The sequence below is a fragment of the Perca fluviatilis genome, chromosome 14, assembly GCF_010015445.1.
Source record: "Perca fluviatilis chromosome 14, GENO_Pfluv_1.0, whole genome shotgun sequence".
Taxonomy (NCBI): domain Eukaryota; kingdom Metazoa; phylum Chordata; class Actinopteri; order Perciformes; family Percidae; genus Perca; species Perca fluviatilis.
In genome coordinates, this window is record NC_053125.1 from 3,732,104 (window position 1) to 3,760,063 (window position 27,960).

A 27,960-nucleotide genomic window follows, 5' to 3' on the forward strand; every position below is an offset into this window, starting at 1 on the left:
ACCCGTTTCTCTTCTGGAGACTTGTTTAATATATACATATATACATTAGATTTAGTATAGTTCATACTTTTTGGGCGTATTTCTTTTCTGATTTTAATTAAGACTGTTGCTGTGCTTGCATACCCTACTATAGTAGTACTAGTACTACTAGTACTGACTGACTACCCAGTTGAGATTGTGTGCGTGTGTGTCCTCGAGATCTGACCACACACAAACACACGTAGCAGAGCTACCCACACCCATGTTTCTGTTGCTTAATTAAATAAAACATCAAAAGAGAGAAGTTGTCTCCGTCTGTGTTTTAAACACACACCTGGGACGAAGTTGGAAACCAGAATCAGCTTTAAATACAGTCCTAATCTAGTCCTTATTTACCCCACAGTCACATTAGCTACAAAAGAGAGAGACATGCACTCGCTTGATGGGTGCTCCTGGGCGTGCCTAGCCTACCCCTGGTTGCTTGGCAACAGTAAACATAAATTCTCCGGTGCTCCCTTCAAGCACGTCTTAAAAGTTACTTCAGAGGTATTGTTAAGTCACAAGAACGATGTTTTTTGATTTAAAAGTATTTATTTCTCGATAAAAGGGACAAAATATATGAGATAAAATGACAAACATATCAGATATATACAGAAATACGATGTCCTGAAGCTGCAGACAGATGCTTAACAGTGTGCTCCCCAACAGTCAGCTCCCCCTGCTGCTCATAAGGTGCCTCTGCACCCCTTTCGTTTCAGACCCTCCCATCAGCCTTTGGGCCATGCCTCCTCATTTACATTGACATGTGTCAAGTCCAAACGAAAAGGCAATGTTAAATGGAAATTGAAATGCCAAATATTAAATCCAAATGAAAATCCAATGTTAAATTGAAATTGAAAAGCCAAATCTTAAATTAAAATTAAAAGCCAATGTTAAATTGAAATCAAAAAGCCAAATATTTAATTAAAATTAAAAGCCAATATTAAATTGAAATCAAAAAGCCAAATGTTAAATCCAAATGGATAAGCCAAATGGAATTTTCTTTATTTTTTTTAAATATTTTTAATTTGATCTCGCTTCGTTTTCTCTTTCAATTTCTCTTTGGACTTTCAATGTGAATTATGAATAAATATTTCCTCCATATGGTGCACCCCTATCCAAAAGCACAACCAGTGTTATTAATGTTACTCTGAGTGAGCAGTGTTATCAGAATTTTTTAATTTTGATACTGTTTTGATCAGTGTTTGAACTATACCGTGGCCTTAGGGGGAGCCCGCTTTTTTCCCACGGGGTTGCTTTTTTTACTCGTGCGCTTGCGAATTACAATGACTTACAAAGATGCATGACAGCTACAAGTGTATGCACTACAGGATTTACCCTATTATACTTTATCAACAGGAATAGATAGGTCAAACAGCCAGCCACAAATAGTCTATAAACAAAGCATCAGGCTGTCTTTGAGATTTCACATGAACAACGGTTAAAGTTACTCAGGCTACGGAAGAATACCATAATTCCTCCGTTCAATTAGACCTTAGCGACGCACCCCAAGCTTCCATCCTTAACGAACAGCCATGTATATGTGCTCTTCCAGTCTCTCCACTGCTGGCTGTTCCAATTTAACGGGAGAGAGAGGAGCAAGAGGGGTTAGGATCATCTTCAGCCAGAGAGGACATTATTTCTTCAGCTTCTTCTTGCGTTGTCACCCCGGTGGGAGGTGTGCAGCAGGTGAATTAGTCGTGCTATTAACGTCATCACTAACGTCATCACTACACAATATCTTAGTAAAACCAAAATTAAACTGCCTTGTTTTCTTTTTGCCATGGCTATATGATGCTTACTGCAGAATGGATTTCAAGGACTTTGCGCGCCAATTAATGGCCTCCAATGTTTATATTTTTTCTGCGAATCTTTGAGTTAACAACATGAGTTGAATTTGCACCGCAGCACCGCCACATTTGGTGTGGTGGTGAAGTGCAGTCATGCTGCGTTCATGAGCGTAGGGTAGGCTCAGGTCTACGTCCGTAGTAGCCTATATTTTAATTTAACGTCTTTAATGGTAAGAGATCGCACAGGGATGGATAATGAGCGTTGATTAAGATTAAATTACAATGCCACATATGGCAGACACCTTGAGATACAAGAGACCCCCTCAGATTTTTGACTTTGGTGCTTTCATAGGAGCCAATCCTCACTCTATGGGAGCTCGGCTCCCTCTGGCTCCCACGTAATTCAAACACTGGTTTTGATTCACAATTAAGGTGGGAAATAAAAGTTTTGTGTTTAATGGATTTTTGTTGATGTAGAAATGGATTTTAAAACGTATAGTATCTAAAAAAAAGTATCATTAAGGAACCGGCATCGAAACTGAGGTATCGAAATTGGCCCCGGGTCGAACGATTTTGAACGATGCCCAGCCCTAAGTGTCTCTTATTCCCAACCGGCAGCAGCAGAAGCCCGCCCACCAAGAGTCTGGTTATGTCTGAGGTTTCTGTCTGTTTAAAAGAAATTTTTCCTTGCCACACACCAAATGCTTGCTCATGGAGGAATTGTTGGGTCTCTGTAAATTATAAAGTGTGGTCAAGACCTACTCTATCTGTAAAGTGTCCTGACATAACTCCTGTTGTGATTTGACAATATAAATAACATTGAATTGAAATTGAATTGATGTTGTTGGGGTGGAGCTGGACTCCTTAAGGACTGTGTCAGAGAGACTAAATTTTTTATTTCGGATCCATACTTCATCATTAAGCGTCAAGCCACTAAACCTGTATGGAAATGAGCACCTCTGCTGAAGTGTTTCATTTGTTAACGATCATACAACACGAGACAACGTCTCTCTCTCTCTCTCTCTCTCTCTCTCTCTCTCTCTCTCTCCCCGCGCGTACACACACACACACACACACGGTCCGGTTCTGGTGGTTGATGAACGCAGATAGGTGCTGATTAGCTCTCATAACTGGCTAGGTGGGTAAGCGCACTGCCATGAGTCCATGACGCTAATGTCTGATTACTCCACATTTTCATTGTGATATTTTGTGATTACATTCTGAATCTGCCCCGTTCTCTGTCAGGTAAATACAGTAGTGCAATGTCTTCTTGCATATTTTCAACGGGCACTGTACTAGTATTATCAATTATAACTTCTGCAGTAACACTATTTGTTTGCTGTTGTACATTGCTAATAATGACATAGTGTCTTGACTAGTGGTTAACTGCAGTGGATACTGTGCTGTTAGTTAACATTACTTACCACATACGATGTTGCCAATGAGCCTCAGACATGAATGTATCAAGTTAATGATGTCTCGGATGGAGCTCGCCAGCGCATGTCTGTCTGTGTGTGTGTGAGCGTGCACGCGTACAGCGGGGGTGGGGGGCCTTCTTCTTCTTCTTCTTCTTCTTCTTTGGTGTTTATTAAGGGTGGCATTACTGACTGGACTGAGAGAAAACACAGTAGATCTATTGTGTTATTATGAGAAGTGTAAAAATGAATTGTGAAACTGGCGGGATGGAGTCAGGCGGCATGACATGAGGCAAGGAAGACTGTAGCTTCTTATGGTGACGGTTTACAAGAGCAGTCATGTGACTTGAAAAGGTAATAAGATTTACCAGATTAGTGTGTTAATTTGTCAATTAACACACAATCTGTATATAGCAGTTTGTGCAGCCGTGTAAGTACTATTGACTTATATTTACCCTTCCTTTTAGAATGGAAAAGGGTTCTCTGTGTTATCAATGTAAACAATTGCCAAGTGAAACTAAGTGCTGAACTCTGTCTACATGATGTCTCACTGAAAGAATAATATACAACAAATCCACAAACCTCTGAAGACTTGAAACTGTCTTCTACAGCTATAGTCTCAGTTGCAAAATTAAGTGAGACTTTGGATAAGCTGAGTGAAGACTTGGCTAATTATGTCTGTGTTGAACGGTGCCTGAGTGAGGCCCCAGGTAATGCAATAGAATCTGGAATACGAGACTGTTGCCTGTATTTCCTTTGTTGTTACAATGAATTTGTTGAGCTGTTTTTATGTACTGATGGGCCTTGCCTAGCGCTGCACGATATGAGGAAAATATCTAATTGCGATTATATTGACTGATATTGCAATTGCAATATGTTTCACGATATTGGAGGGAATGTTAATTTTTGTATCATTTTCATTGAAAATGATTAGAATTTAAAAAAAAAAAAAAGTCAATGATCATAGTGTGACTTTTTTTTTGCAAGGATCTGTACCAAAGAAATATGTTGTCTTTAGTCTGTAGGATAGGATTTGTAGGCTGGGACGTCTCTGCAGCACCACAATACTTATTTCAGAACGGTTTGACACATATTTTGGCTTTAACAAATATTGCTTCGCGATTTAGATATTGCACTAGTCCATATTGAGATTTCGATACAATTGCGATTAATTGTGCAGCCCTAGGCTTGCCTCATTACGAGACTTAGGCTACTAAAGTCCTGCCTACCAGTGTGTAGATGTAGAGGTCAGTGGGTTAGTAGTAAGGGTGTCACGATTTCGATTTTAATTCGAAATCGACCAAAATTAAGTCACAATTTCAAACTTTGAATAAAAAAATGGAATCGTCGATGCTGCCACGCCCCCGTGTCACGTCCGGTTGGCTTGCCAAGTGGAAAAAAACACGTGTTGAAGTGCTGCAAGTCAAACTCCTCTAACTTAGCGACAGCTAGTCAAAAGACAGCATGGCAGTGATAGCAGTGACAGCACCGTTTGGCTTAGTTATCAATGCCGTTAGCATCGTGGCTAACACTTTTGTTTATTTTTTGACAAATCGTTTCGGCTCTGCTTTCTAAACATGATGTCATTGTGCTAACCGAGCACCATTAGCCTTTACAACAGGGCTGCTTCACTGTTAGATCATGTTTAATTACAGAGTTCTCTGTTGATTTGTGTCGCTGTGTGCTCGTGGTGGGAAATTAATGTAAACAGAGAGCGGTGTGTCGGAAATGCAACGCTGTGACATAGGTCCCCTTCAAGGCCAGGCTAATGTTAGAAGTCCCTCTAGTGGACAGACTATTTAACAACAACCACATGCTTATAGTGGCATTGACAATGCATAAGCCTGAGTAGTGTAGTACATATTAATAACAATATTATTTGAATAATGGCATAGCAACCTGTGCTTTAAAAAAAAAAAGTGAGAATCGACCTTAGAATCGAAAATGTAATCTAATCGAGGATTTGGAGAATCGTGACACCCCTAGTTACTAGGGATGTAAGTAGTGAAGTGGATCCTCTTCATCACATCCTGACCTGTAATTAGACACAGTGCTGTGCTCTGACAGGCCAATCCTCATTCTGCTGATCCTTTGACATCCTGAGACTGTTTTAGGCTGTATGACCTGCTCTCCTGTTACACAAGTCTTGAAGAAAACTTCCACAGTGAACAAATAATCCCAAAATTCTTGATGAATTGAAGTAATAAGGGGCAATGTACAGCAAAACTATATAAAAACGAGTCCATTAATATCTGAAAATGGACACCTCGAAGGGCATTAACTCGCTTATACCATAGTCTCCTGCCGACTTTTTTTTTTTTTAAATCTTTAATTTGTATTTTAATGCCTAAATCATAATGACAACTCAGCATCCGGTCCATCCACTGATGAAGACCTAGATGCTGGTAAAAGGTCTAGAAAAAGCTAGTAAGTGGACCTTGAGTTTTTGTCAAACCTTCTGTTTCCAAGGTCAAGACTGAACTTTGATGCCTAAGCTTTGTTTATTTTTTATATATATATATATATATATATATATACACACACACACACACACACACACACACACACACACACACACACACACACTCAACATTATCATCTTTTCTGTAATACACCCCTGCCCAGTGAGGGTTGAATTGATCATTCAACCACTTATGCATACAGGCACTTACATATGTTGGCCATTAAATCCGGCAAAAAAATCCGTTGGCCTTGGATTCAGCCTGTAACAATTAGGCTATATATTTGTATTTCCCAGCCTTTGCTGACAAAGCTTCAACCACAGTTAATTTGCCTATGGCGAATCAAACCAGGCTTTAAAGTGAGGTAACAAATAGTCACAATTATCCCCTCCATCTTTGGATGTAAGACTTCTGTTTGCATTGGGCAGGGAAGCCAAATTCCACAGTATAGAAGACAATTGTAATCACAAATGGACACTTACTGTAATGCCAGCTGTGAACTGTCTCAGCTGGATCTAGAAAATCTGGAAACCCAATAAAGAGTCTGTGTTAGTCAGCTCTTTAACCGGAAGGATCTTACTTCTTGTCATTGTGCATGTGTTTGTACTTATTAAGACCAAATATGGGCCTTTTCTGTAATACTGCATGGGTGTAAGAAAATATGTTTAGGATACAGGTTAAGGTGAGGAAAGGAATGAAGTCATTGCAAGGTGCTTACAAGTATTGCATTACAAATGTGTAATGGGTTGTGCAGCAAGTACTTTTGCAATAGAAATAAGTTCCATTCAAACCATTATTTACTTTTTAAACCAAAGTGGAGCGCCCAGATATCTGGTTTGTCTTTAATAACCATACGGAGGCTAGACAACCTCCATCCCCCAGAGCAGACACACGCTGTGTTTGTGTGATGCACGCACGTTGCACACACACAAACACACCCACACACACCCACGCACTCACTCCTATTTCCACCCCCATCTATTGTTCAGACAGCTCCCCTCCAGCTATGGGACAGTGAAGATGGAGAGAGATCAGGCTTTAGAGCTATTGTACAGTATCTAGCTACTCTCAAATTTACTGTACACACACACACACACACACACACACTGAACCATGCAGTCTGGTTTTGTGGTTCATTGTTCTTGGAACATGGCTCAGTAGTAAAGTGTGTATCCTTTCATGGTTTCCTTGTTTCCTTTTATGTACTGGTGTCCCCTTTCTTATTCTGTCCATTTTTAGTTTATTAGCTGTTATTATATATTTTTAGAGATCAGAAATTGGTTGAATTTACTATCATGTTTTCTTTATTTTGGTCGTTAAATTGATCAGTAGTTTATCCGTAGCTTGAGAAGGGCTGGAATTTACAATTATTTCCATTATCTATTAATCTGACGATTATTTATTTTCATTCGACTAATGAATGCCTATCACAATCACCTAAAATGTCTTCAAATTGCCTTTCCATCTAAAACCCATCAATATTTAATATCACATGAGGCAAAGAAAAGCAGCAAATTCTCAAAACGGAGATGCTGGAGCCAATCATTGTTAAGCATTTATATCAAAATATCTGCCTCTTAATTTCCTGTCCATGAACTAACTGGTTTATTGTTTCAGCTCTAAGCTTGATGAATAACAACTTAAGGACTCATAAAGAAAGCTTTCTGAATCCTGTGTAAAGCCTGAACCTAAGAGAGACTATGAACAGAAAGAAAGAACACTTAACTGTATAGGGAAGCTAAAACTCTGTCCTTGATCCGGGATACTAATAAATGGTCATAATGCTCTTTTAACAATAAATATGTAAATAATAAGACTGCACAATGTCTTACCAGTCAATGACACTCAATTGACCATGTCCCATTGTTATCAGCCCATCTAACTGTCATAGATTCTGTTTTCTTTCTTTTTTAAAGTCCTCCAAAATAAAAGCCCCAATAGAAGCCCTACAACAAAGAGAAGCCTCGCTGCTTCCAACAGCGATCAATAAAGAGCCATTGGGCTGCCGGCCATTGGCAGACTGGAGTCTCATCCTGCTGCTAATGCTGCAGCTATCTATTGATGCTTCGTTGTGTCTGCTGCCAGCCCCATTCATCCCACATGCAGCCTGATGGCGTTAAAGTGATACAGAGAAGAGGATATGTTGATGACAGAGTCAATACTGAGCACACCCAGTAATACTGGCATTAGGGAAGAAGAGGCTATGCTTGGAAGGTAGAAGACTTTTGAGGGAGAGAGGAAAGAAAATAAAGAAGATGGTGGAAGGTGATGTTTATAATCAAACTAAACCAGATTATTTTAGGGCATTACAAACCTCGCTGAAATGGCAGAACATCTTTGTCTTTAGTAGTGTGATGTTTTTCTGAGTGAAACAGAAAATGTAGGTGGGTGTTTAACAAACAAAGTTTGTTACCAGACATTAAGTGCATGTTGTGCCAAATTGGGGTGCTCAAATGCCACTTATTGGTGTAGCGAAGTTGCTCCTCCACCTGTTTTAAAGTTGGTCAATGTGTTGGTGATAATAGGGCCATAGCTAGCATACACTTTGTTGGACACACACCTGCAAAGGCGAGGTCTTGCAGTCTTAGACTTCCAGTGAGGTTTTGCTCTATTTCTCTCCATGGGACTGTAGATGAGGGGTCTATCCACACTCTGAGGGCCCGTAGTTGAAAGGTTCTATGGTACACTTTAAGGTTGGGGAGGGCCAAGCCTCCCGTGTTCGTGGTACGTTGCAAGGTAGAGTATTTTAGCCTAACTTGTTTACTATTCCAAATATACTGCCAGATTACAGCATCAAGTTTCTTCCAGAAATGTATTGGTGGTGATCATTGTACTTAAGAAGTTCACACGAGGAACTATGTTCATTTTAACAACAAACCGCAATCCTGGACCATAGCAATGCCGGCAGTGCAGACCAATTAGTCAGATCCCTTTTGAACACTACTAGTTCCATAGTTGTCCTGGACAACTCGCTGTAGCGATGCAGGGATGGTGATGCCCAAATATGTAATTTTGCTTTGGGTTGGTATTGTATCACTAATAGCTGATGTCACCTGTTTGTTCTTCAACAGGAGCAGATTAGATTTATTCCAATTGATTTTATAGCCGGAGATTGAGCCAAATTTGCACTTGGAACAGGTCAGATATGTACAGTAAAATATAATCTGCAATTAACGATATTAAGTTGTTATTGGATTTAATCTGGACATTAAATATTTTATTTTGCCTTATGGCCTGGGCTAACTGTTCAAGAGAGATCGCAAATAGCATGGGAGATGGCGGGCATCCCCCGTGCGATGGGGAATGGCTAAGAATGCAGGCCATTGGTTGAGACTATGGCGGTGGGATTCGCATACAATGTACATACCATGTCAGTGAATTTGGCTCCCAAACCAAGCCTCTCCATTACTTGCCACAGGTAGTTCCATTCTAGGCGGTCAAAAGCCTTTTCCGCGTCCAGTGATAAAACTGCTGCCGTTGTTGGAAGGTTTTTGGCTTCTTCTATTAAAAGGAGAAATCTGCGAATATTGTCTGCAGCTTGACGCTTTGGTATAAACCCTGATTGGTCAGGGTGGACTAGCTTCTCGATGAAGCGTTCTAGGCATACTGCTAAGACTTTGGAATAAAGCTTAAAGGTCCCATGGCATGAAAATTTCACTTGAGGAGGTTTTTTAACATTAATATCAGTTCCCCCAGCCTGCCTGTGGTCCCCCAGTGGCTAGAAATGGCGATAGGTGTAAACCGAGCCCTGGGTATCCTGCTCTGCCTTTGAGAAAATGAAAGCTCAGATGGGCCGATCTGGAATCTTGCTCCTTATGAGGTCATAAGGAGCAAGGTTACCTCCCCTTTCTCTGCTTTGCCCGCCCAGAGAATTTGGCCCACCCATGAGAGAGAGACATCATGATTTTCAAACGAGCAAAGTTGGTCAAGGTCACACCCCCACCCTTTTTAATGCTGATTTGAGTTCCTCTAATGTAATAGGTTGACCCAGTTCTTCTGCCTCCTCTGGGTTAAGAAGGCAGATTTAGCTCTTTTAGGAACTTTTGGCACTGCGTCGGATCTGGATTGCAGGAGGATTCATACAGCTTTGAATAAAAGGATTGGAAAGTGGCAGTGATCTCCTTAGGATTAGTTGTGATGCTTCGGTCCGTGCGGATGCTATTGATAGCAGCTCTGGACTCGCTTTGTTTTCATTTCAGAGCTAGCAATTTGCTTGGTTTACAGCCGTTAAAATAGCAATTTTGCCTCACTCTGTGCATTATGAATTCAGCTCTCCTTTTTAGCAAGTCATTTAGCTCTGCTCGATTTGTGACTAAAAGAGTATGTATAGATTTAGAAAAACAAGTCTTAAGAGATTGCTCTTAACAATTTACAACGTTCTTCCAACTCCGCAATCCTTGCCTCTCTCTTTTTCGGGAGTGACGTGTGTGTAAAAAAAACAAAAAAAAAACAAAGGTGTGATCCTTGCTAGTAGGATTGTGCATTCTCCATATATCTGTAAAATCGTGGGATTCCACAACTGCATTAAACATGTCCAATATGTATTTTTGGGCTTTCGTGTGGTTGACCCCTGATCTATCCTGATTGAAGTCTAGTACCGCATTCATGTCTCCCCCTATAATTAGTGAATATTCATTGAGAGAAAACAATTCATTGGTTAGGCGTGGGAAAAAACTTTCATCATACGTAGCCGGTGCATATACTGAGACAAAGGCTATTTTCCTACTCCTTATCGTAGTACATATATATGATATCCTGCCTGAAGAGTCTTTACTACTTTTGTCTATGGTGAGTGTGCATCTCCGTGACAGCAAAATAATGGAGCCCTTGGTTCTGTTGTCATCACTAGATGCAACTTTGAAATATTTATTTTGTAGACAATTTACATCTCTTTTACGTAAATGTGATTCTTGAATAAGAGCCACGTCTATGTTCTTCCTTCTTAAATAGTCCAGGAATTTAGCTCATTTGATCGGCCCATTTAGCCCCCTGATGTTAACAGAAAGGCTTGAAAGACAAAAAATAATATCTCGATATTTTTGGCGATTTTGACAATAAAGATAGTTAGATGATATCCTTTAAAAATGTGTTTTTAAAAGTCTGAGTTACTTAATCACTGATTTTAATAATGGGCACAATGTTGAATGAAAACTGTTCTTATTTATTTTCTTTAAAATGTAAGTATTCAAGTAAAAACAATTCAAAGACATACAAAATACTAATTGAACTAGTGTAGGAACATTGAATTCTGAGTAAACCTTCAGTTGTACACCACTGCTATAATGTAAATTGTGCAGCATACAAGCAAGATGAAATCATAATAAACAAAGGGCTCTGTTCTGTAACATATTGCACACAACCATGTCCTTATTGAAAGCAGTCCTGGAGCTGGGATAGGGCAGTGTAAGGCCAGGTTTTGATAGTCCTTCTACTTGGCTGTATAGTCCTTCTGACCAGAATGTATGCTGGAGTCAGGAGTAGTTGGATGTGAGGCCTAACAAAAATAATTGTTTGGTTCCGGTTTCCGACCGACCCTGTCAATTTATGTGCGACCCAAATTTATTTTATGAGCTTTGGGAAGAAATTATACGAATTAAATAAATACACAAATAAAAAGTTTGAGGCAAACTATAATTAAATTTTTGCACAGCACTCTTGCGATGCAAGGTGCCTGTTGTCCTCCAGCAATGCTGGAAGAGGACCTGATGTTGCCGCAGCGGCACTTAACGTTACCGTGTCCAGTTTTACGGCAGCAGCAGCAGCGTGCGGACGGCGCCTTCAAGCAGCCCTCACCGGCCAGCTACATCGTTACTGCGCCACCGGGGAGCTTCAACATGTTAAACAGGGCAGATGAAACCACTCATGAACTATATGTTGTGTTTAATGTCGTTCAAGAGGATGGCAACGTAGCAAGCAAACATGATCAAATGAAAGGTAAACACCCTTTAGAGTGCTCTAAAGTTACAGTCGTACGGCTCATTGGAGGTGGCGAACGGCAGTGAAGCTAATCACAACTTCACAATACAAGCGTTGCATTATTGAAGATAGACGGTATTCTGAACAGCGATGACCGCGCTGCACACACACACACACACACACACACACACACACACACACACACACACACACACACACCACACACACACACACAGCAGAGCCGATGTGTGTGTGTTACTTGATGCAGCACATGTAGCCTAGCTGATTGGAAATGATACAGATTATACATCACAGATGAACTAACGCTACACTTGTTACTGTAAGTAGCCTACAATAAACCCTCCATGATTCAAAAGTCAATACTTATCAATACCCACATACCTGTTCTACAGGCATAAACATGTAGAAACCATATTTCAGTCTGTTCTATCTGCGCTGTCCACTCCTGTCCACCGCACTGTGCAAATACAGCTCTACTCTGCAAATAGCGACTTTTTACAAACAAGCTAAAATTAAAGAAGTCAGTTTGTAGTCTAACTGTTTATCTTAGTTTGCAATGAATCTTGAATTTTGAACAAACTCGGCGTTGGCACGGAGGAGCTGCGATGCACAACGAGCAGAGAAAATTACCCAAGGGATCTGCAAGTTCATTGACATGGATATTGGAACCAGCATATCACATTCCGTCATGAAAATACGTCAAACTCAATACGAAGAACGGAATAAGGTTCCCCGGGCTGGCCAAGTTAGCACGGAGGTAGGCGACCTGTGCATCCCGGCAACGCGGCTGTTTTCGGCGGCTGGACTGACGGTCACCAGGTATCGGTCGTGTCTGACCCTAGATCATGTCACCATGCTTATCTTTCTCAACAAAAATCAGTAGACTGGTGCAGAAGTTGTATGTGAGATAGCCTACTGGTTATTTTTTATTAGGCTTTGTCCCATGCCTTGGATAGTTTTTAGTTACATTTTGACAGAAACTGTCAGCCTACTATTATTATGTTTTTGGTTAAGTTATTATTTAACATGATTCTTTTTATTTATTATTTTGGAACAAACGAGGGTCTCTGTTTAAGAACGCCGGCTCGCAGCTGCAGGTTCTGCAGCTTCACCGCACCGTAGCACATATATCTATAATTTATATCCATATCTATAACTCCAGTTTAATTGCCACAAGTTGTTCTTCTTGTAATTAAGATCTCATCGAGGAAAAACACGCTGTATTTTTGTATTTTCATTGCATATTTAACTTATAAAAAGTTAAATAAATAATTAATTTTAATATAAAAATATTAATGATTAATCGATAGTAGATTGTTAATTCCCCTGACAATCGACTAAGAAAATTTAATCGAATGCCCATCCCTAGTATACATGGTCTAGTGTGTTCTTTCCTCTAGTAGCACAATCTACATGCTGGAAAAGCTGGGGAGTACCGACTTTAAGGATGCCTTCTTAAAGTCCCCTGCTACAATATGTATCCTCTCAGATGATTGCGCTGCAGTTTGACTGTGGTTAGCAGGTGAGCCGAACTTGTTGCTAACGTTAGCATCGGGGGCTATGTAGAGGGCAGTGTGGTCTCTTCATGGTAAATAAAATGGTCTGCATATTACCGACAGGGCTTCCAGGTCAGGTGAGCATGGCTGGCCAACGATCCTGCTGTTGGTACTCTATTCATGATGCACAACAATGCAGTCCTCCTCCTCTGATCTCGCCGGAGTTCTTGTCTCGATCCTGCCGGTAGCTAGCTCGGCCTGCTAACTGCTGACGACAATCCACGGAGCGCTCGGTCTGGCTATGTCCTCCGGGATGTTATGAGCCACCTGGAAGGCTCTCGTAACGGCTGTGTTGTATCGTAGTCCTATATTGATTAGTTCAGTGTGGCTGTACTTGTTAGTAAGACTTTGACATGGGAACGTTAAAAATAAATCTAAAAATACACCAGGCAGAACAGGAGAGCTAGGAGCTGTTGCACAATTGCGCGCCGCCAAGTTTGGGATGCCTTTATCATGCAGCTTGCGCTGCACTCCTATTAATTCCTGGCGCCGCTGGGCGGATACTAAAGCACAGCATTGCGTTGGACTCTCGAATCGGGCCTTCCTGCTGTGCCTGTCTCGCCCCCTGAATAATTGCCTGACGGTCAGTGAAGGACTGGCAATCTGGCATTTGGGCAGATGCCAGAGGGGCCGCGGGCCCTCATGGGCCGTTTGGGCCAGCCGGCCAATCAGAGAGCCGCATGATTGTCACAGCCATACGGCCACTTAATTGTAAACAGCGGCCCATATAATTTCTCTCGGTCCCCTTTCAAGCCTCACTTTCAAAGTTCTTTCACCAAACCATAGCCAAATTTATCCAAATCCTTCGCACCTATTAATTGTGTAATCTGATTTGTATTTATACCACATGAGTCTCTCGATATCACAGTCATGGTTACCCTCTACAGTCACGAACTTTTACATCAGTCTGTATTGTTTTGTAGCAAAATTATTTATTCAGATCAGATGTAAACGTAAACGTGCATTGTTTGAAATAAAATAAATCTACCTGCATTTCTTTTATTTGAATATTTGTTTGCAAAAGTTAAAATGAAGCAATGCCTTCTGGGAATTTCAAGATAGAATCAAGTAGATCCGAGTCAATGAAGACCCTTTGCACGTGACGTCACACTCTACTCCCGCGAATTATGAACGCCATGACGGACGGCGGAAGAGCTATTCTGTAGACGGACGGCAAGTCAAACGAGAACGTGTTCGCTGCTTATATACTGTGTATGGTTCACTGTTCTTGTTCTCACGAGTAATTATACACAATCTGCAGAGTAATCCTCACCAACACAAGCATGTGTATGTATTGCCTTTCTGTTTTAAATGACTGATAAATAATAATAATAATAAAACTTCCTCACCCAGCTAGCTGCCGTGCTAACAGGTCCCACATAACTATCATCGGTTATTCACTGACCTACATATCCAAAAAAGTAAGCCGTTCCCTTGATCATTTAACTTAACACGCATACAAAAAATATTGGTTAAATTAAAGATGACATGGCACGGAAACTAGCTTCAAAAAGGCCAAACAACTGAATTAAATGCGGGTCTGCGGAGCTCCTACCCCGGTTAGCCGACCAGCTAGCTGTCGAAATATCCACCGGTCACCAGCGAATACAATCACAGATTAGACCATGGCTAGATGTTACATTATGTGTGGTTAATACTAATCATAGACAATCCATGATTTACTGCATGGATTAACGTGTGATGAATTATTTCCCAGAGCTGGGATGCGTTCACGCATCCATTAGAGAGTTGCATCGGCTCAGTCAGTGAACAACGGTAGCCTATGTGCCTGTAGCTAGTGGTGGGCAGATCGAGGCTTCGTGAAACAATGAAACAGTTGAAGCAAATGTGCCATATTGTGTCGAGGCTTCGAAACAATCCGACACCCGTCTCAACGATGACACCTAGTGGTCACTTGCAGGTGTTGATCTGAAACAACCTTGACAATGAGCCATTAAAAAAAATATGTGAGGCTTGTAGGCTCCTCACTGTGCATAATGTTATTTTGGTCATGAAAAATGAATTAATAAAAGAAATCAAGCCACAATGTCTCACTTTTTTATAGATTTTTATTCCAAAATTTCTCTGCTGTGGAAGGACTTAGCCTAGCCTACTTCTTTTTTTTACAGATAATGTCTCCAGCCTTTGAAAAAATCCTCATACAAGGGACACTTGTTGCTGGCATGCAAAGATATTTTGTAGCAAGGACATACAATTACAAAAACATTCCACTGTGGCATCAGCTGTACCATTTTGTATCATCTTGGTTTCACGGATACGATCATCAAAACGTTCCCATAAACTGTCCTGTGTTTCTACTGGTGTTGATGTTGATTATGATGGGCCTGATCTCGACATTTGTGGCTCTGAATGAAAATGAAAACGGAGCTTCCATTTTTATCTATCTATCTATCTATCTATCTATCTATCTATCTATCTATCTATCTATGTAGCTATATATGTATCTATCTATTAATGTGTCACTGTATGTAGGCTATACTCTGTCTGTCTCTAGCCTATCAGTCAATGTGTAAATTTAAATGTAAGCCTAAATATAACTAAACAAATCGCACTATAAATGTCACTATATCACCAAAAATCCGCTATCTCAAAATCAAACTCCTCTCACAAAACCCAAGAGATTGTGTGGTCTGTTCCAGACCCTGTCAATCAAACTCTGATTCGGCGGACCATGCCACCTGTCAAAACACTCCGATGCTTCATTTAGCCGTAGTCACGTGACATGGGTGTTTTGAATCACGCTTCGGATCAGTGTTTCGAAACATCTGCGCTTCGGGATCTCAACAAAGCTTCGGAACGACAGTTTCGCGTCAGCCATCCCTACCTGTAGCTAGCTTGCCCTGCTAGCTGTTAGCCGTTAGCTGCTAGCTGCCGTCTTGTGAGTTTATTCGGACAGGCTTCTGTGATAATCATCCCAATAACAATCCACGGTGGTGTGGCTATGTCCTCCAGAGGACAGGTCATGTCACGTATTGAAGTGTATTCCCCCCCCTAAAAAAAAAAAAAACAGTAGTGCGGTAGTAGCTGCTAGTTGTAGCAAAAAAGGTAAACAGTAGTGTGCCGATCGGAGCGTAGTGTGTGAAGAGCTGATTTGTTTACAAGGGAAGAAGCTTGGAGTAACGTAACTATGGAGAATATAGCAGATATACAACACAGGGAAGAGCCTTTTGAGTTATATGGTCGTCCTTATTTATTCGAATCCGGGTATACAGTCGAAGAACTAGCCTCACAAGAGTTGAAAAGAACGAGACAGACAGAGGGGCAACAGGCAGATGAACTTGCTGCTCCAAAGCGCAAGCTAAAGCTAGCCTTCAGTAACTGGAAGACATAGCCACACCACCACCGCTCCATGTATTGTTATTGGGATGATTATCACAGAAGCCTGGCTGACTACACTCACCGGATGGCAGCTAACGGCTAGCGGGGCAAGCTAGCTACCGGCAGGATCGAGACAGGGACCATGGTAGGTGAATTTAAACAATGTCTGAAGAAGATGATAGTATTATTATTATTATTATTATTATTATTATTATTACATTTTATTTAGTGTTATTTATTTGAAACTAATGAAACTTTCCGCTCGTCTAATACCAGCTTGTGCTTCCGGTGATTCTGCCGTCCGTCATGGCGTCGTCACATGGTCGTGGTCACGTGTTTGCAAAGGGTCTATGGTCTGTGTCAGTCTGCGTCAGCGTGGTTCTTGGAAGTTGAAAATTGGAAGTTGTAAGCTATGGTTGGAAGTTGTTGACAAAAAATAGTCGAGGCATCAAGCGACACAAGGGGGAGGAGGGGGGGGGCAGAGAAAAAGAGAGAGAAATATAAGAGAGCACTGTTGGCTGACGTTGAAAAATGCTGCAAACTGACTGATTTGTTTTTAAACTCAAGTGCAGCTTCAGATAGCATTAGCGCTAATACAGCTAGCATGTTAGCGACACATCTGAGCCAGCACACCAGGGAGAAAGACAGGACAGTGAAGAATATGAGGAAGAACAAAACGAGCAAGAGGAGGATGAAGAGATAGACATGGATAACGAATCTATGGAACTAACCAACAAGCCTGCTGTGGGTCTGAATGTGGATTACCAGAAGCAACAGAGATGGAGACCAATGCTGCAGGAGGGAGTGTAGGTACAGTAAGTTTGGCTACTTCAGAATATTATATTATTATGGAGCGGCTGGCTCTGATGATTTTATTTTTATAAGTCTATGTTTTGGTGCAGTTGTTTATAGCATGGGAGTTTACGTTCACCATCACTGGGGCTATCAAAAGTGCGTGTTCTTTCCATGCGTCAAAAGTTAAATCTACACCTGAGAATCAGCGTGCATGTTCCTGCACCCTTGCCCATAGGCGGCGCTAGGCTATTTTTAGGGGTGCTGAAGCTCCCCTAAAAATCATCTCAGCACCCCTGAAAATAAAGTCATTATTGTGATAATGTGAAATCGTTTAGTGCTCAAACTAGCGGCGGTTTTTGGCACGGGCGAACCGGGCAGCCACTTAACTTAAAAAATATATATAAATAATCCTCTGTGCCGCAAAGCGTTTTTCTGTTTTCTATCATTTCACTGTGTGGGGAATTGGCAGATCAGCGCCCCCAGCAGCTGCAGGCGCCCTGCTTGCTGAGAGAGGTCAACACCCCCCACTTTCACAATGAAATGGACTAGTCCGTCCCACAGTGCGCCGCAGCGCGAAAGATAAACACACGGTGACAGGAGAAATGGGAAGTACACAGAGACGGAGCAAGACGAGTCTAAACGCTCTAAACATTTCTTTTATGTCAATGGTCTAAACGCCAAAATGAAAAAAAGTTACCCAAGCGGCTCAAATAAAAGAAAAAAGCGAAAAGACATGTTTTCGGGAGTAGCAGGACCTTCATCAGCTCCCGTGCCCGTGGCCGATGATAGCGGTGCTGGTATCGGCTACAGTGACATGCACAGTGAGGAGGAGACTTTAGGAGGAGAGGGACAGAGATGAGGGAGTGAGGCTACAACTCCCCTTAAAACACTTAACCCCTTGATAAAACTGAGTGGTGGACAAACTGTTGATGATAACACTACAACAATAAAAAAAAGTAGGCATGCTTTACTGTATGATTGCATTAGTAGCCTATTTAAACGTTGCACATCATGCACATCATGCAAACGTTCTTAACGAGAATTGTAGCTTTTCTATCTGCATTGGCAGACAAAAAATCATAATAGACCTCTTCAAATTATAGCATAGGGCCTCTCGAAATGATAATCATAAAGCAAGCTACATATACAGTACAGGCCAAAAGTTTGGACACACCTTCTCATTCAATGCATTTCCATTTTATTTTCATGACTATTTACATTGTAGATTCTCACTGAAGGCATCAAAACTATGAATGAACACATATGGAATTATGTACTTAACAAAAAAGTGTGAAATAACTGAAAACATGTCTTATATTTTAGATTCCTCAAAGTAGCCACCCTTTGCTTTTTTATTAATAAGGGAAAAACTTCCACTAATTAACCCTGACAAAGCACACCTGTGAAGTGAAAACCCTTTTAGGTGACTACCTCATGAAGCTCATTGAGAGAACACCAAGGGTTTGCAGTTATCAAAAAAAGCAAAGGGTGGCTACTTTGAGGAATCTAAAATATAAGACATGTTTTCAGGTATTTCACACTTTTTTGTTAAGTACATAATTCCTAATAATTCATAGTTTTGATGAATCTACAATGTAAATAGTCATGAAAATAAAGAAACGCATTGAATGAGAAGGTGTCCAAACTTTTGGCCTGTACTGTATATATAGCTTGTTTTATGATTAATTAGGAGTATACAGTTTTAGTGTATTAATAAATGGCACTTTGTTGAAGTATTTAAGTGTCAACTTTCACTGATTCTTGCTTACTCATTACATGGCATTAGTAGTTTTAGGAGTAGGTATACATATTCAGGGGAGGGCAAGGACGGGTACAGCTTTATCAATACTAGTTAAACAGTTGTACAGTTTTATTCCCTATTTTGAATATGGGGGGGCGCTCGGAGGGGGTCTCGCCCGTCATTCAACACAGCCAAAGCTATGAATTCTAGCATATTTTTCAGTCCCCTTTCTCCCCCCCCCCAGTCCAACGCCCCTGGGTATGTGTGCTGCAATAATCATGCTTTGTAGTTTCCATCTTTTTTCACAGCAGATGCCTTGAATCTGTTGATAGTTTGTCATAATTGCATGTCTCAATCTGTCTATTTCTTTCCCCAAAACTCACAAGAAGTCATGATTTAAGGGTTTAAAAAACAAAAAAATCTTACGGAAGCATGCCCCTGAACCCCCCTAGCTTAACTGCTATCAACTTTTCATTAGGGGCTGAGCACCCCCAAAGGTTAGATCCTAGAATCGCCCCTGCCCTTGCCGTAGATTCTGTGAGCCCTGTCAATTTCAATGGTAGCCCTGTTCATTAAAAGACCTGTTACTTTGCCCTATCTTTTGCAATAAATCAGTCTTAGGTGTTGATCTGCCCTGTTATTTAATTTTAAGTTTCTCCTCGTAAGGAAGAATTTAAAATGGCTTTAGCATTGTCTGCCATCGTGTGCAGTTTGCTAATGTATGATGACAATTGGCTAGCAATTTCGCCAAGCAAATACCAACAAATAGGTTTGCAGCAGTTCGTCCCACAACTACACTTGCAAAATCCGCGATGGGACTGAGCTTGTATAGCTTCGGTGACTTTTTATAGTACAAAATTGCTGTCAATCAAAAGGAGATGCAGTCTTTCGACAGACCCTCCAATCATTACGCAGAAGCCTGGAGTCCAGACCAGCCTGCTGCTCCATTCACCCCCAGAGACGCTGAGCGTCCGTGGGCAGGACATAATCGCAGCATTTATTAGGGATGCTCGATTATGGAAAAAATAATAATCACGGTCATTTTGGTCAATATTGAAATCATGATTATTTAACACGATTACTCATTAACATTTGGATATAATTGATAGTGTCCAGGGTATAATCTGTTAGTGTCCTTTATCTCACAGAAAGAGTCTTTGGATCAGAATAAAAACTGTTTTACTACTGTTACAGATATCACACATAACGTTACACAGCTAATGAACAGTTCCACAGACATGACACAATGTGCATCTCAGATCACATGTTCACTCACTATGACTACTACGGTCATTACGAAACATTGTGCCAAAATATCAACAATAATGTCGCCGTCAGTGGGCTTATTCGCTAGCTAACCTTAGGAAAAATCCAGCACATAGATGGTACCTTAGAGTAACGTTACGTGAAACAGGTGATTTAACGTCCCTGCTCATTTACATACAGTTTAACAACAAAACTAAATGCTGAGGGAACATTACTATGTTTTTTCATGTTGTTTTTGAGCAGTATGCCTATGCACCCCCACTAAGTTGGAAAAAGTTTTAAACAGTAAGTGAATACAGCATGTCAGGGGAATACAACGACAGTATACTACAGCGGGGGGGCAAAGGCAGAGGGACCGCAGGGTTAGCTAACGTTAGCTGTTCCCAGACAACTGAGTTTGTTTTGCCTTTTTTTTGCTCACCAAACGCTGCTGCCGTCTTTACTCACGCTGAGGTTTTAAATTCAGAACACAAGACAAAATAAGAGTGTTCTTGCAAAACAGAACATGGCACAATAATCGTTTTTTCTCGATTATACTATTTTCGTGATCGTTGGGAGCCGAAATTGAAATTAAATTAATTGAACAGCCCTAGCATTTATCCAATGACTAGTTTCAAAGCACTTAAAACTTAAAACTGTTCAAACCAGCCCCATTGACGTCAATGGACGTAGGCTTTAACAAGGAAATGCACTGTAATGCTATGGGAATGTATGAGAAGGAAATCGAGTCAGCTGATTCTGAACAAACTTGTCTTCGAGATGAGCGTATTGTAACGCATTTTAAGTCAATAAAATACACAATAGTACATATTTGACCATTCATTTTTTGACATTTTAGGGGAAGCTGAGCTTCCCTTGCAGTCTTAAAGAAATCGCCTCTGGACTTAGGGTAAGTATATTTGTGGAAATGTGCATCTGAGCTATCTGTATCTCTCATCGCTCATGTATCCTTTGAGGTGGATGAGAATGTCTGACATCCAGTGACTTTGTAGAATGAGATGAGGGTTCACCTTGCCAACATTATGCTTTTTGAAAACAGTGTAGATGCTGTGACATGGCACAGAGACCAAAGTATGAATTTAAATGATGTCATCGGGCTTAAGATCTGTGTTTTTGGTTGGAGAATACACAATTAGAGAACTGTAGCAAAAGATGCTATCAAGCGGTGTCATGGGAATTGGAAAGTTCTGCCTAAGCTAACTTTGGGACTAAACATCTGGATATCTGGAATTCTTTTATATTGACATTTTTTTCTGTCTCTTGTGAATACTCAACTTTATGGACGTAAATCACTAACTCTCCAGGATCCACTTCTACTGAATTCGTCAGCCATGTTTCACTTCCCAAGTCTTCTTTTCTTGGTTCGAAAACATCCATTCTTTGTCTTTTGTTTGGTCTTAAGGGCTAAGAGGATTTATTTATTTGAACATATTTTGGTGAAAGCTGTCATTCTTTGTCATATTATTTTTTATGGCATATTGCCATTATTTGACCGTTAACGGTGACAGGAAACGGGATACTGGGACATGAATGCAGCCAGATGGAAAGAGAGGAGAGTCCCCAGCAGTCTAACCCTACAGCATCACAACTAAGGGCTAGTGTTGGCCAAGTTACTCAGGAAGTATAATACTCCATAAAAAAGTAATACTATTACTTTACATATTACTTACTATCAAAAGTAATCCATTACATTACTTTTTATATTACTTCCACTGCCCCATCGCAGTCACACAGCGTTACTTGGATTTTGTAATCTGTTACGCTACTCTTAACTGTGGAAAGTAATAATATTACAGTAATATATTAAGGACTGGTGTGGTTGCTGAGGAGCAGAAAGTCCAAGTCTTTTGTAATAAAGAAATCATTCAACCATGAATACCCGAGCTAGCGGGCGCAGATACCAGAGCTAGCAGGCGCAGGTACCCAAGCTAGCAGGCGCAAGTACCCGAGCTAGTGGACACAGATACCAGATACATGTGCACCGAGGAGCACCTCACTGGAGGAATAGAGACAGCAGTTGGCTCTGACGGTTGCCGCTATATGTTATAATAGTTTTGATAGAGTGAACCATAGGTCCTCAACTATGGTTCACTCTATCAAACTTTGTAGGGTGAAGGAGAGGACACTAAGGGGGCAGTGGAAGTAGTGTTTCATGAGCCCTGATCTGTAACTGTGGTAATGGCAGTTGAGGCCAGTAGGGAGAGCTAGCAGTGGGGAAAAGATTCGGACGTGCCACCAAGGGCGGAGGGGGAGTTGGGAGTGTAAAAACAGATTACCCTGTTAGAATGTTGCCTGACTTGAGGAGGGTTTGTTCTTACAGGAGTCATGCTTTAAGTAGTATGCATATGTAGTATACTTTGTGTGGTAGGAGTATGAATGCTGGAGAAACTGTGATGAGCCGTCTAATGTTGTGTCCCCTGTGTGTTGTCAGATCTGTCTAAGAACCGCCTGTGTGAGCTGCCGGAGGAGCTTTGTCAGTTCATCTCTCTGGAGACGCTAAGCCTTTACCACAATGGGATGCGTTCACTGTCCCCCAGCCTGGGCAACCTCCAGGCCCTCACCTACCTCAACCTCAGGTAACTCCACACCACACTCACACTCCATTCCCTTTCTTTTTCTTTCTAACCAGTTTTACAGCTCTTAAAAAGTTCAAAGTTCGACCTGTCCCCTGACACACCAACACTAGCATTGTCACACACTGATGGCTCTGTCTCCTCAGGTCTACTCACCTCTTGATAACAATCAGTTGCATTTGTTACTACCTGGGCCCTGTTTGCAAAGTTTAGGCCATCATTTCTATCTGCAATTTAGTTCCAAATCTGTATGTTTTTTGGTGGAGTGGGATGTGAAACTATGAGCAGAAATACACTAGACTGTGCCAAGTGAAGGGTAATTCACAGAAAAAACTAATATATATATATATATATATATATATATATATATATATATATATATATATATATATATATATATATATATATCAAAAAAGTTATGGAATTTATTATTCAGCATAGGAAACAGTTTGCACACAATAAACAGTAAATACGTCAAGGTTTAACCAGGAAGTTGCATGTAATTCATGAATTATGATTAAAAAGTTACACTTTAGCACACCAAAAAGACAGCAGCAACTCTCTGCATCCATTTCCCTGAGTGCAGTGCAGGGTGAAGCGCATCTACTGTGTATTTGTTTCTGCTGGAGTTGAACTTGTACAAATCGTGTCCAAAGCTCCTTCCAACAACAGAAGCACACAGCCACACCTCTCTCGTCCACATTATAATTATAACTGTACTGTTGCTAGGAGACCAGAGAAGCCCTCCAAGTGGCTGGTAATACAGGAAGGCTCAGAGCAGATATACTGTGCAATAAAAATAACAAAGATTAAATGTAGCTGCGTGTTCTTTATAGGTAACTGTAAGAACATTTACAAAACATTTCATTTTCAATTAATGTTTTTAACAAGTGTATCACTGATTAGATCTCTTTGTGTGTCTGTCTGTCTATCCGTCTCCACAGTCGTAATCTTCTGTCCAGTTTACCCCCGTCAGTGTTTGAGCTTCCCCTCCTGCGAGTGCTCATAGTCAGCAACAACAAGCTGTGTTCCCTGCCTGCCTCCATACACTCCCTCACACACCTCCGACAGCTGGTATGCTATACACACTCACACACACTTTACTGTCTCTCATCAACACTATCTTTCTGTGTGTACAACTCTATCAGCAACATCAGTCAAGTCAGTCACTGATTTCTGTTGTGATCGAGGAAGAATTCCACTAGTGTCCCTCTCTCACTCCCGATTTTTGGATGTCCTATTGGGTCATAGACTTTATAATGATACTATGGACTTGCTTTAAAGTAGGGCTGCACCATAAGAGGAAAATATCTACTTGCGATTATTTTGACTATTGTTGGGGTTGCGATATGATTCACGATATTGTAGGCAATGATAATTTTTGTATCATTATTCTCATTTTTATTGAAATATATGATCATAGTGTGATTTTTGCGAGGATCTGTACCAAAGAAAGATGTTTTCTTTAGTCTGTAGGATATGATTTGTAGATTGGGACTTCTCTGCAGCACCACAATACTTGTGATTTAATAAAATTGCAATTAATTGTGCAGCCCTACTTTTAAAGCAAGAGGTGTCCAGATCCATTTCTGAGACAGTGCAACATGTCAGTGGACAGCTTTAGATGACTGTGTGTGTGTGTGTGTGTGTGTGTGTGTGTGTGTGTGTGTGTGTGTGTGTGTGTGTGTGTGTGTGTGTGTGTGTGTGTGTGTGTGTGTGTGTGTGTGTGTGTCAGGATGTCAGCTGTAATGAGCTGCAGAGTTTGCCTGCAGAGCTCGGCCAGCTTGAGTGTCTGAGGGACTTAAACCTGCGGAGGAACCAGCTCACCACTCTGCCTCAAGGTATGGAGCCCACACACTTCCATCCACTGACATCAAGCCTCCTCTACTCTTTTCTTTCCCAAAATGAATCCAGTGTGATCACCTCGGCTAATTTCTCAATGCTGAACCCAAGAAACCTCCGCAATGGTTTGGTCCAGAGCCCATGGAGTGATTCTGCACAGTTTATCAGTTCTCATCCAGTGGTATTCAGTGCATCTCCAACTATAGAAGATGATGATAAAGATATGGTATCCACTAATACCAAGCTTGATTCAGCCTAATGAAACTATAGCTCTCTGTAAGTTATGGATTGTAGATGTTTGATGGAAATTGTTTCACTTTTGTGAGCTATTGATTGTTTACATGTAGAAGTATTGACATGCTTCTGACTCACTGCAAGCCTAATTAATCTACACTGTTAGTGCCTCATCCTCTGGCTCTTTAGCAGAAAATGTCACTGACTACACACAGTTAAGAATAGAGTTAACAGGTTACCAGTGGACCGGAGCTGCTTGCATCACCTTCTTCTCTGTTCAAACTTTGCCACAAATTAAATTAAAACTAGCTTGCTAATATTTGTACTGGATAAAGTGAAGAGGTGTTATGGAATATGGTGGACATATCTGACCTGACACTTGATTATAATAGTGTTTAAAAATGATTTAAATACAAATACAGTCTGGGTAAAACAAATGTGGAACTGTGTGTACTACAGCGGCTCCCATGGTAACGTCAGTGTAACGTCCATCAGTACAACAAGAACAGTCATGTCATACACACCACTGCTGCTCTCCCTTTCTCTTCCCTGACATCACACATTCACTTGTTACTTCCACTTGCCTCCACTTTGCTTGTGTTTTTTTTAATGCTGTTAGGCTACCGTCAATAAAAGTCAACACTTCTTCAGGTTTTTCACAGCCAGGAAATGACTACAAGACTTTTAAAGTGAAAAATCTGTGCAGGAGTTGCTGAGAACTTTCAACTGAAACTTTACATATAGTTGAAACACTGACAGTGGAAAAAACAATTACTGAAAGAATTTAAATGGACAAATAAAGTGGGAGCAGCAAAAGTTAAAGTTTCAGTTTAAAGGTAAATGTGAAGAGTTTCAGACCCAGAAATGCTATGGAGAAGTTTTATCTGAGTTCCCGTTTTTGTTTGTATCGTGCACGAGAATACACGTGCACGAACCCATGCACGCGGGTGACATGATACACATTCCTGCTAATGGTTACACACTTCTCCACTGAGCTATAGGTAAAGAAATGTTGCAATGAGCCAGCCAAGGCAGGAAAAGAAGATGCAAGATAGTAGACATGGATGTAAACAATGCAGAATTTCAAATACTTAGGATATGGGCTTTGCAAATGTTTTATGAGCAAGAAAAAACACTTTTGCTGAACCTCGGGGATACACAATGAATGTAGGTAAGAAACTGAATGAAAACAGAAAGAAAACCCTCTCTCTGCACCATCCAGAAATATCAGAGCTCCCCCTTGTCCGGCTCGATGTGTCCTGCAATCGTGTTTCCCACGTGCCCTTGTGCTACCGCCACCTCCGGCATCTCCAGAGCATCCTGCTTGACAACAACCCGCTGCAAATGCCTCCCGCACAGATCTGCTCCAAGGGCAAATACCACATCTTCAAGTACCTGAACATGGAGGCCTGCAAGAGGAGCCAGGAGGAGCTGGAGAGACGCCTGCGGCCCACGGGCTTCAACAGCTGGTGAGGAAGGATAGAGGAACCAGTGCTAAACACAGGCACACGGAGAAACTCCCAATACAACCACACATTGTTATTTTTACTTTAAAAGAGTGAGAAACAACATATTAATCACTTACATATAGAGGAGTTGGTGGCTATATTTTTGTTTCCCCTTGCTTCCAGTCTTCATGGTAAGCTAGGCTAACCTCGTCCTGCTCTGTATTTACATACGTAGATATGGATAGTCTCATCTCACTCTGGGACAGTAGGAATATAAGCTTGTTTTCTAAAATCTCAAACTATTTCTTTAGCAAACCAGAATGAAGGCACTCTTGGTAGTCCTGTAGTCATGGAATATTATTATTATTATATTATTATGATCAGGTTTATGTTGAGACAGTAGAATCAGAAGGCAGGCTGAGCTTGTGTCCATACCATTCTTCTGGTTTCAAACCGATTTTACAGAAACAGATGGTGGGAAGTGGCTTCAGTGGCAACTTGTAATAGGTATTGCACTGGTTATTTCTAGGGATAAGGGAAGGAAGTTTTAAAGTAAAATAAAAAACTGAAACTTGACTACAACATAAATACAATCCAGAAAGAATGGAAAAAGTGTTAGTGCGTTCATATTTAAGTAACATTAGACATAGGTACAGTTTACTGACTATTGCTAGTCATAATAGGAGTTGGTTAAAAATTTTATATTTTTGCCACCACAATATCCACTTGAGGATCAATGTGAACAAAAGTGGAGACAACCTGTTCTCACTCCCAACTTGTGAAATACGGCAGCTTGGTCTATGACCCTCAGCATCTGATACAGGGCGCTGTTGAGCCACCGCACCGGCCTCCCCACTGGCTTTCCTGGCAAGAAAGCTCCGTGTAGTATTTCAGCGCAAGGTTTGGCCAGGTGTCCATGTTTGCGCGAGGCACTTGTTCAGTCAGGCTTCTGTGATAATCATCACGCAGCAGTTCCGCGTGAATTTGTAGCTAATCCATTTTGTGTGCAATTGATCTGGTGTTGGTGAGGTTTGGCAATGGCGATCTGTGTGGTAGTTCCCTAAGCTGGGCTAGCAGGCCCAACCGGCATACTCACCAACAACAGATCGATCGCACACAAAATGGATGAGCTACAAATACACACGGAACTGCTGCGTGATGATTATCACAGAAGCCTGACTGAACACACGGCAGCTAGCAGCTAGCAGTGCGAGCTAGCTAGTGGCCGGATCGAGACAGGGTATGTGAATTTAAACATTGTCTGAGTTGAAAACGCATTTTGTTGTCACGTAAGGGCCCTGTTCATGTTGCGCAGACATTTTAATTGCATTTTGTGTGTTAAGAGGCACAAAGGCACTCTAAAACTTGCCCTGACAATTTCCATTTTAGCTAAGTGGAAGCTCGTAGACATAGCTTCAGCTACTCCGTGTTGATCCCACCGATTCAGGTCTTTCTTTTCTTTTTTTAATCGACTGTACTCTCATATTTATAGCGATCAAGATTAGCGTAAAAATTGGCCGGAATTCACCTTTAACTAATGAAAG

General features: G+C 41.1%; 1 protein-coding gene across 2 annotated transcripts in view; it reads left to right on the plus strand.

The window, feature by feature from the left end:
- lrch4 (leucine-rich repeats and calponin homology (CH) domain containing 4) overlaps positions 1 to 27,960 on the plus strand; it is a 94,258-nt gene that overhangs the window by 39,066 nt on the left and 27,232 nt on the right. For both annotated transcript variants that reach the window (XM_039822048.1, XM_039822047.1), the window contains exons 2-5: positions 22,751 to 22,895; positions 23,837 to 23,966; positions 24,628 to 24,733; positions 26,191 to 26,437. In XM_039822048.1, the coding sequence (XP_039677982.1) occupies positions 22,751 to 22,895; positions 23,837 to 23,966; positions 24,628 to 24,733; positions 26,191 to 26,437 (628 nt within the window). The remainder of the gene's footprint in view (positions 1 to 22,750; positions 22,896 to 23,836; positions 23,967 to 24,627; positions 24,734 to 26,190; positions 26,438 to 27,960) is intronic.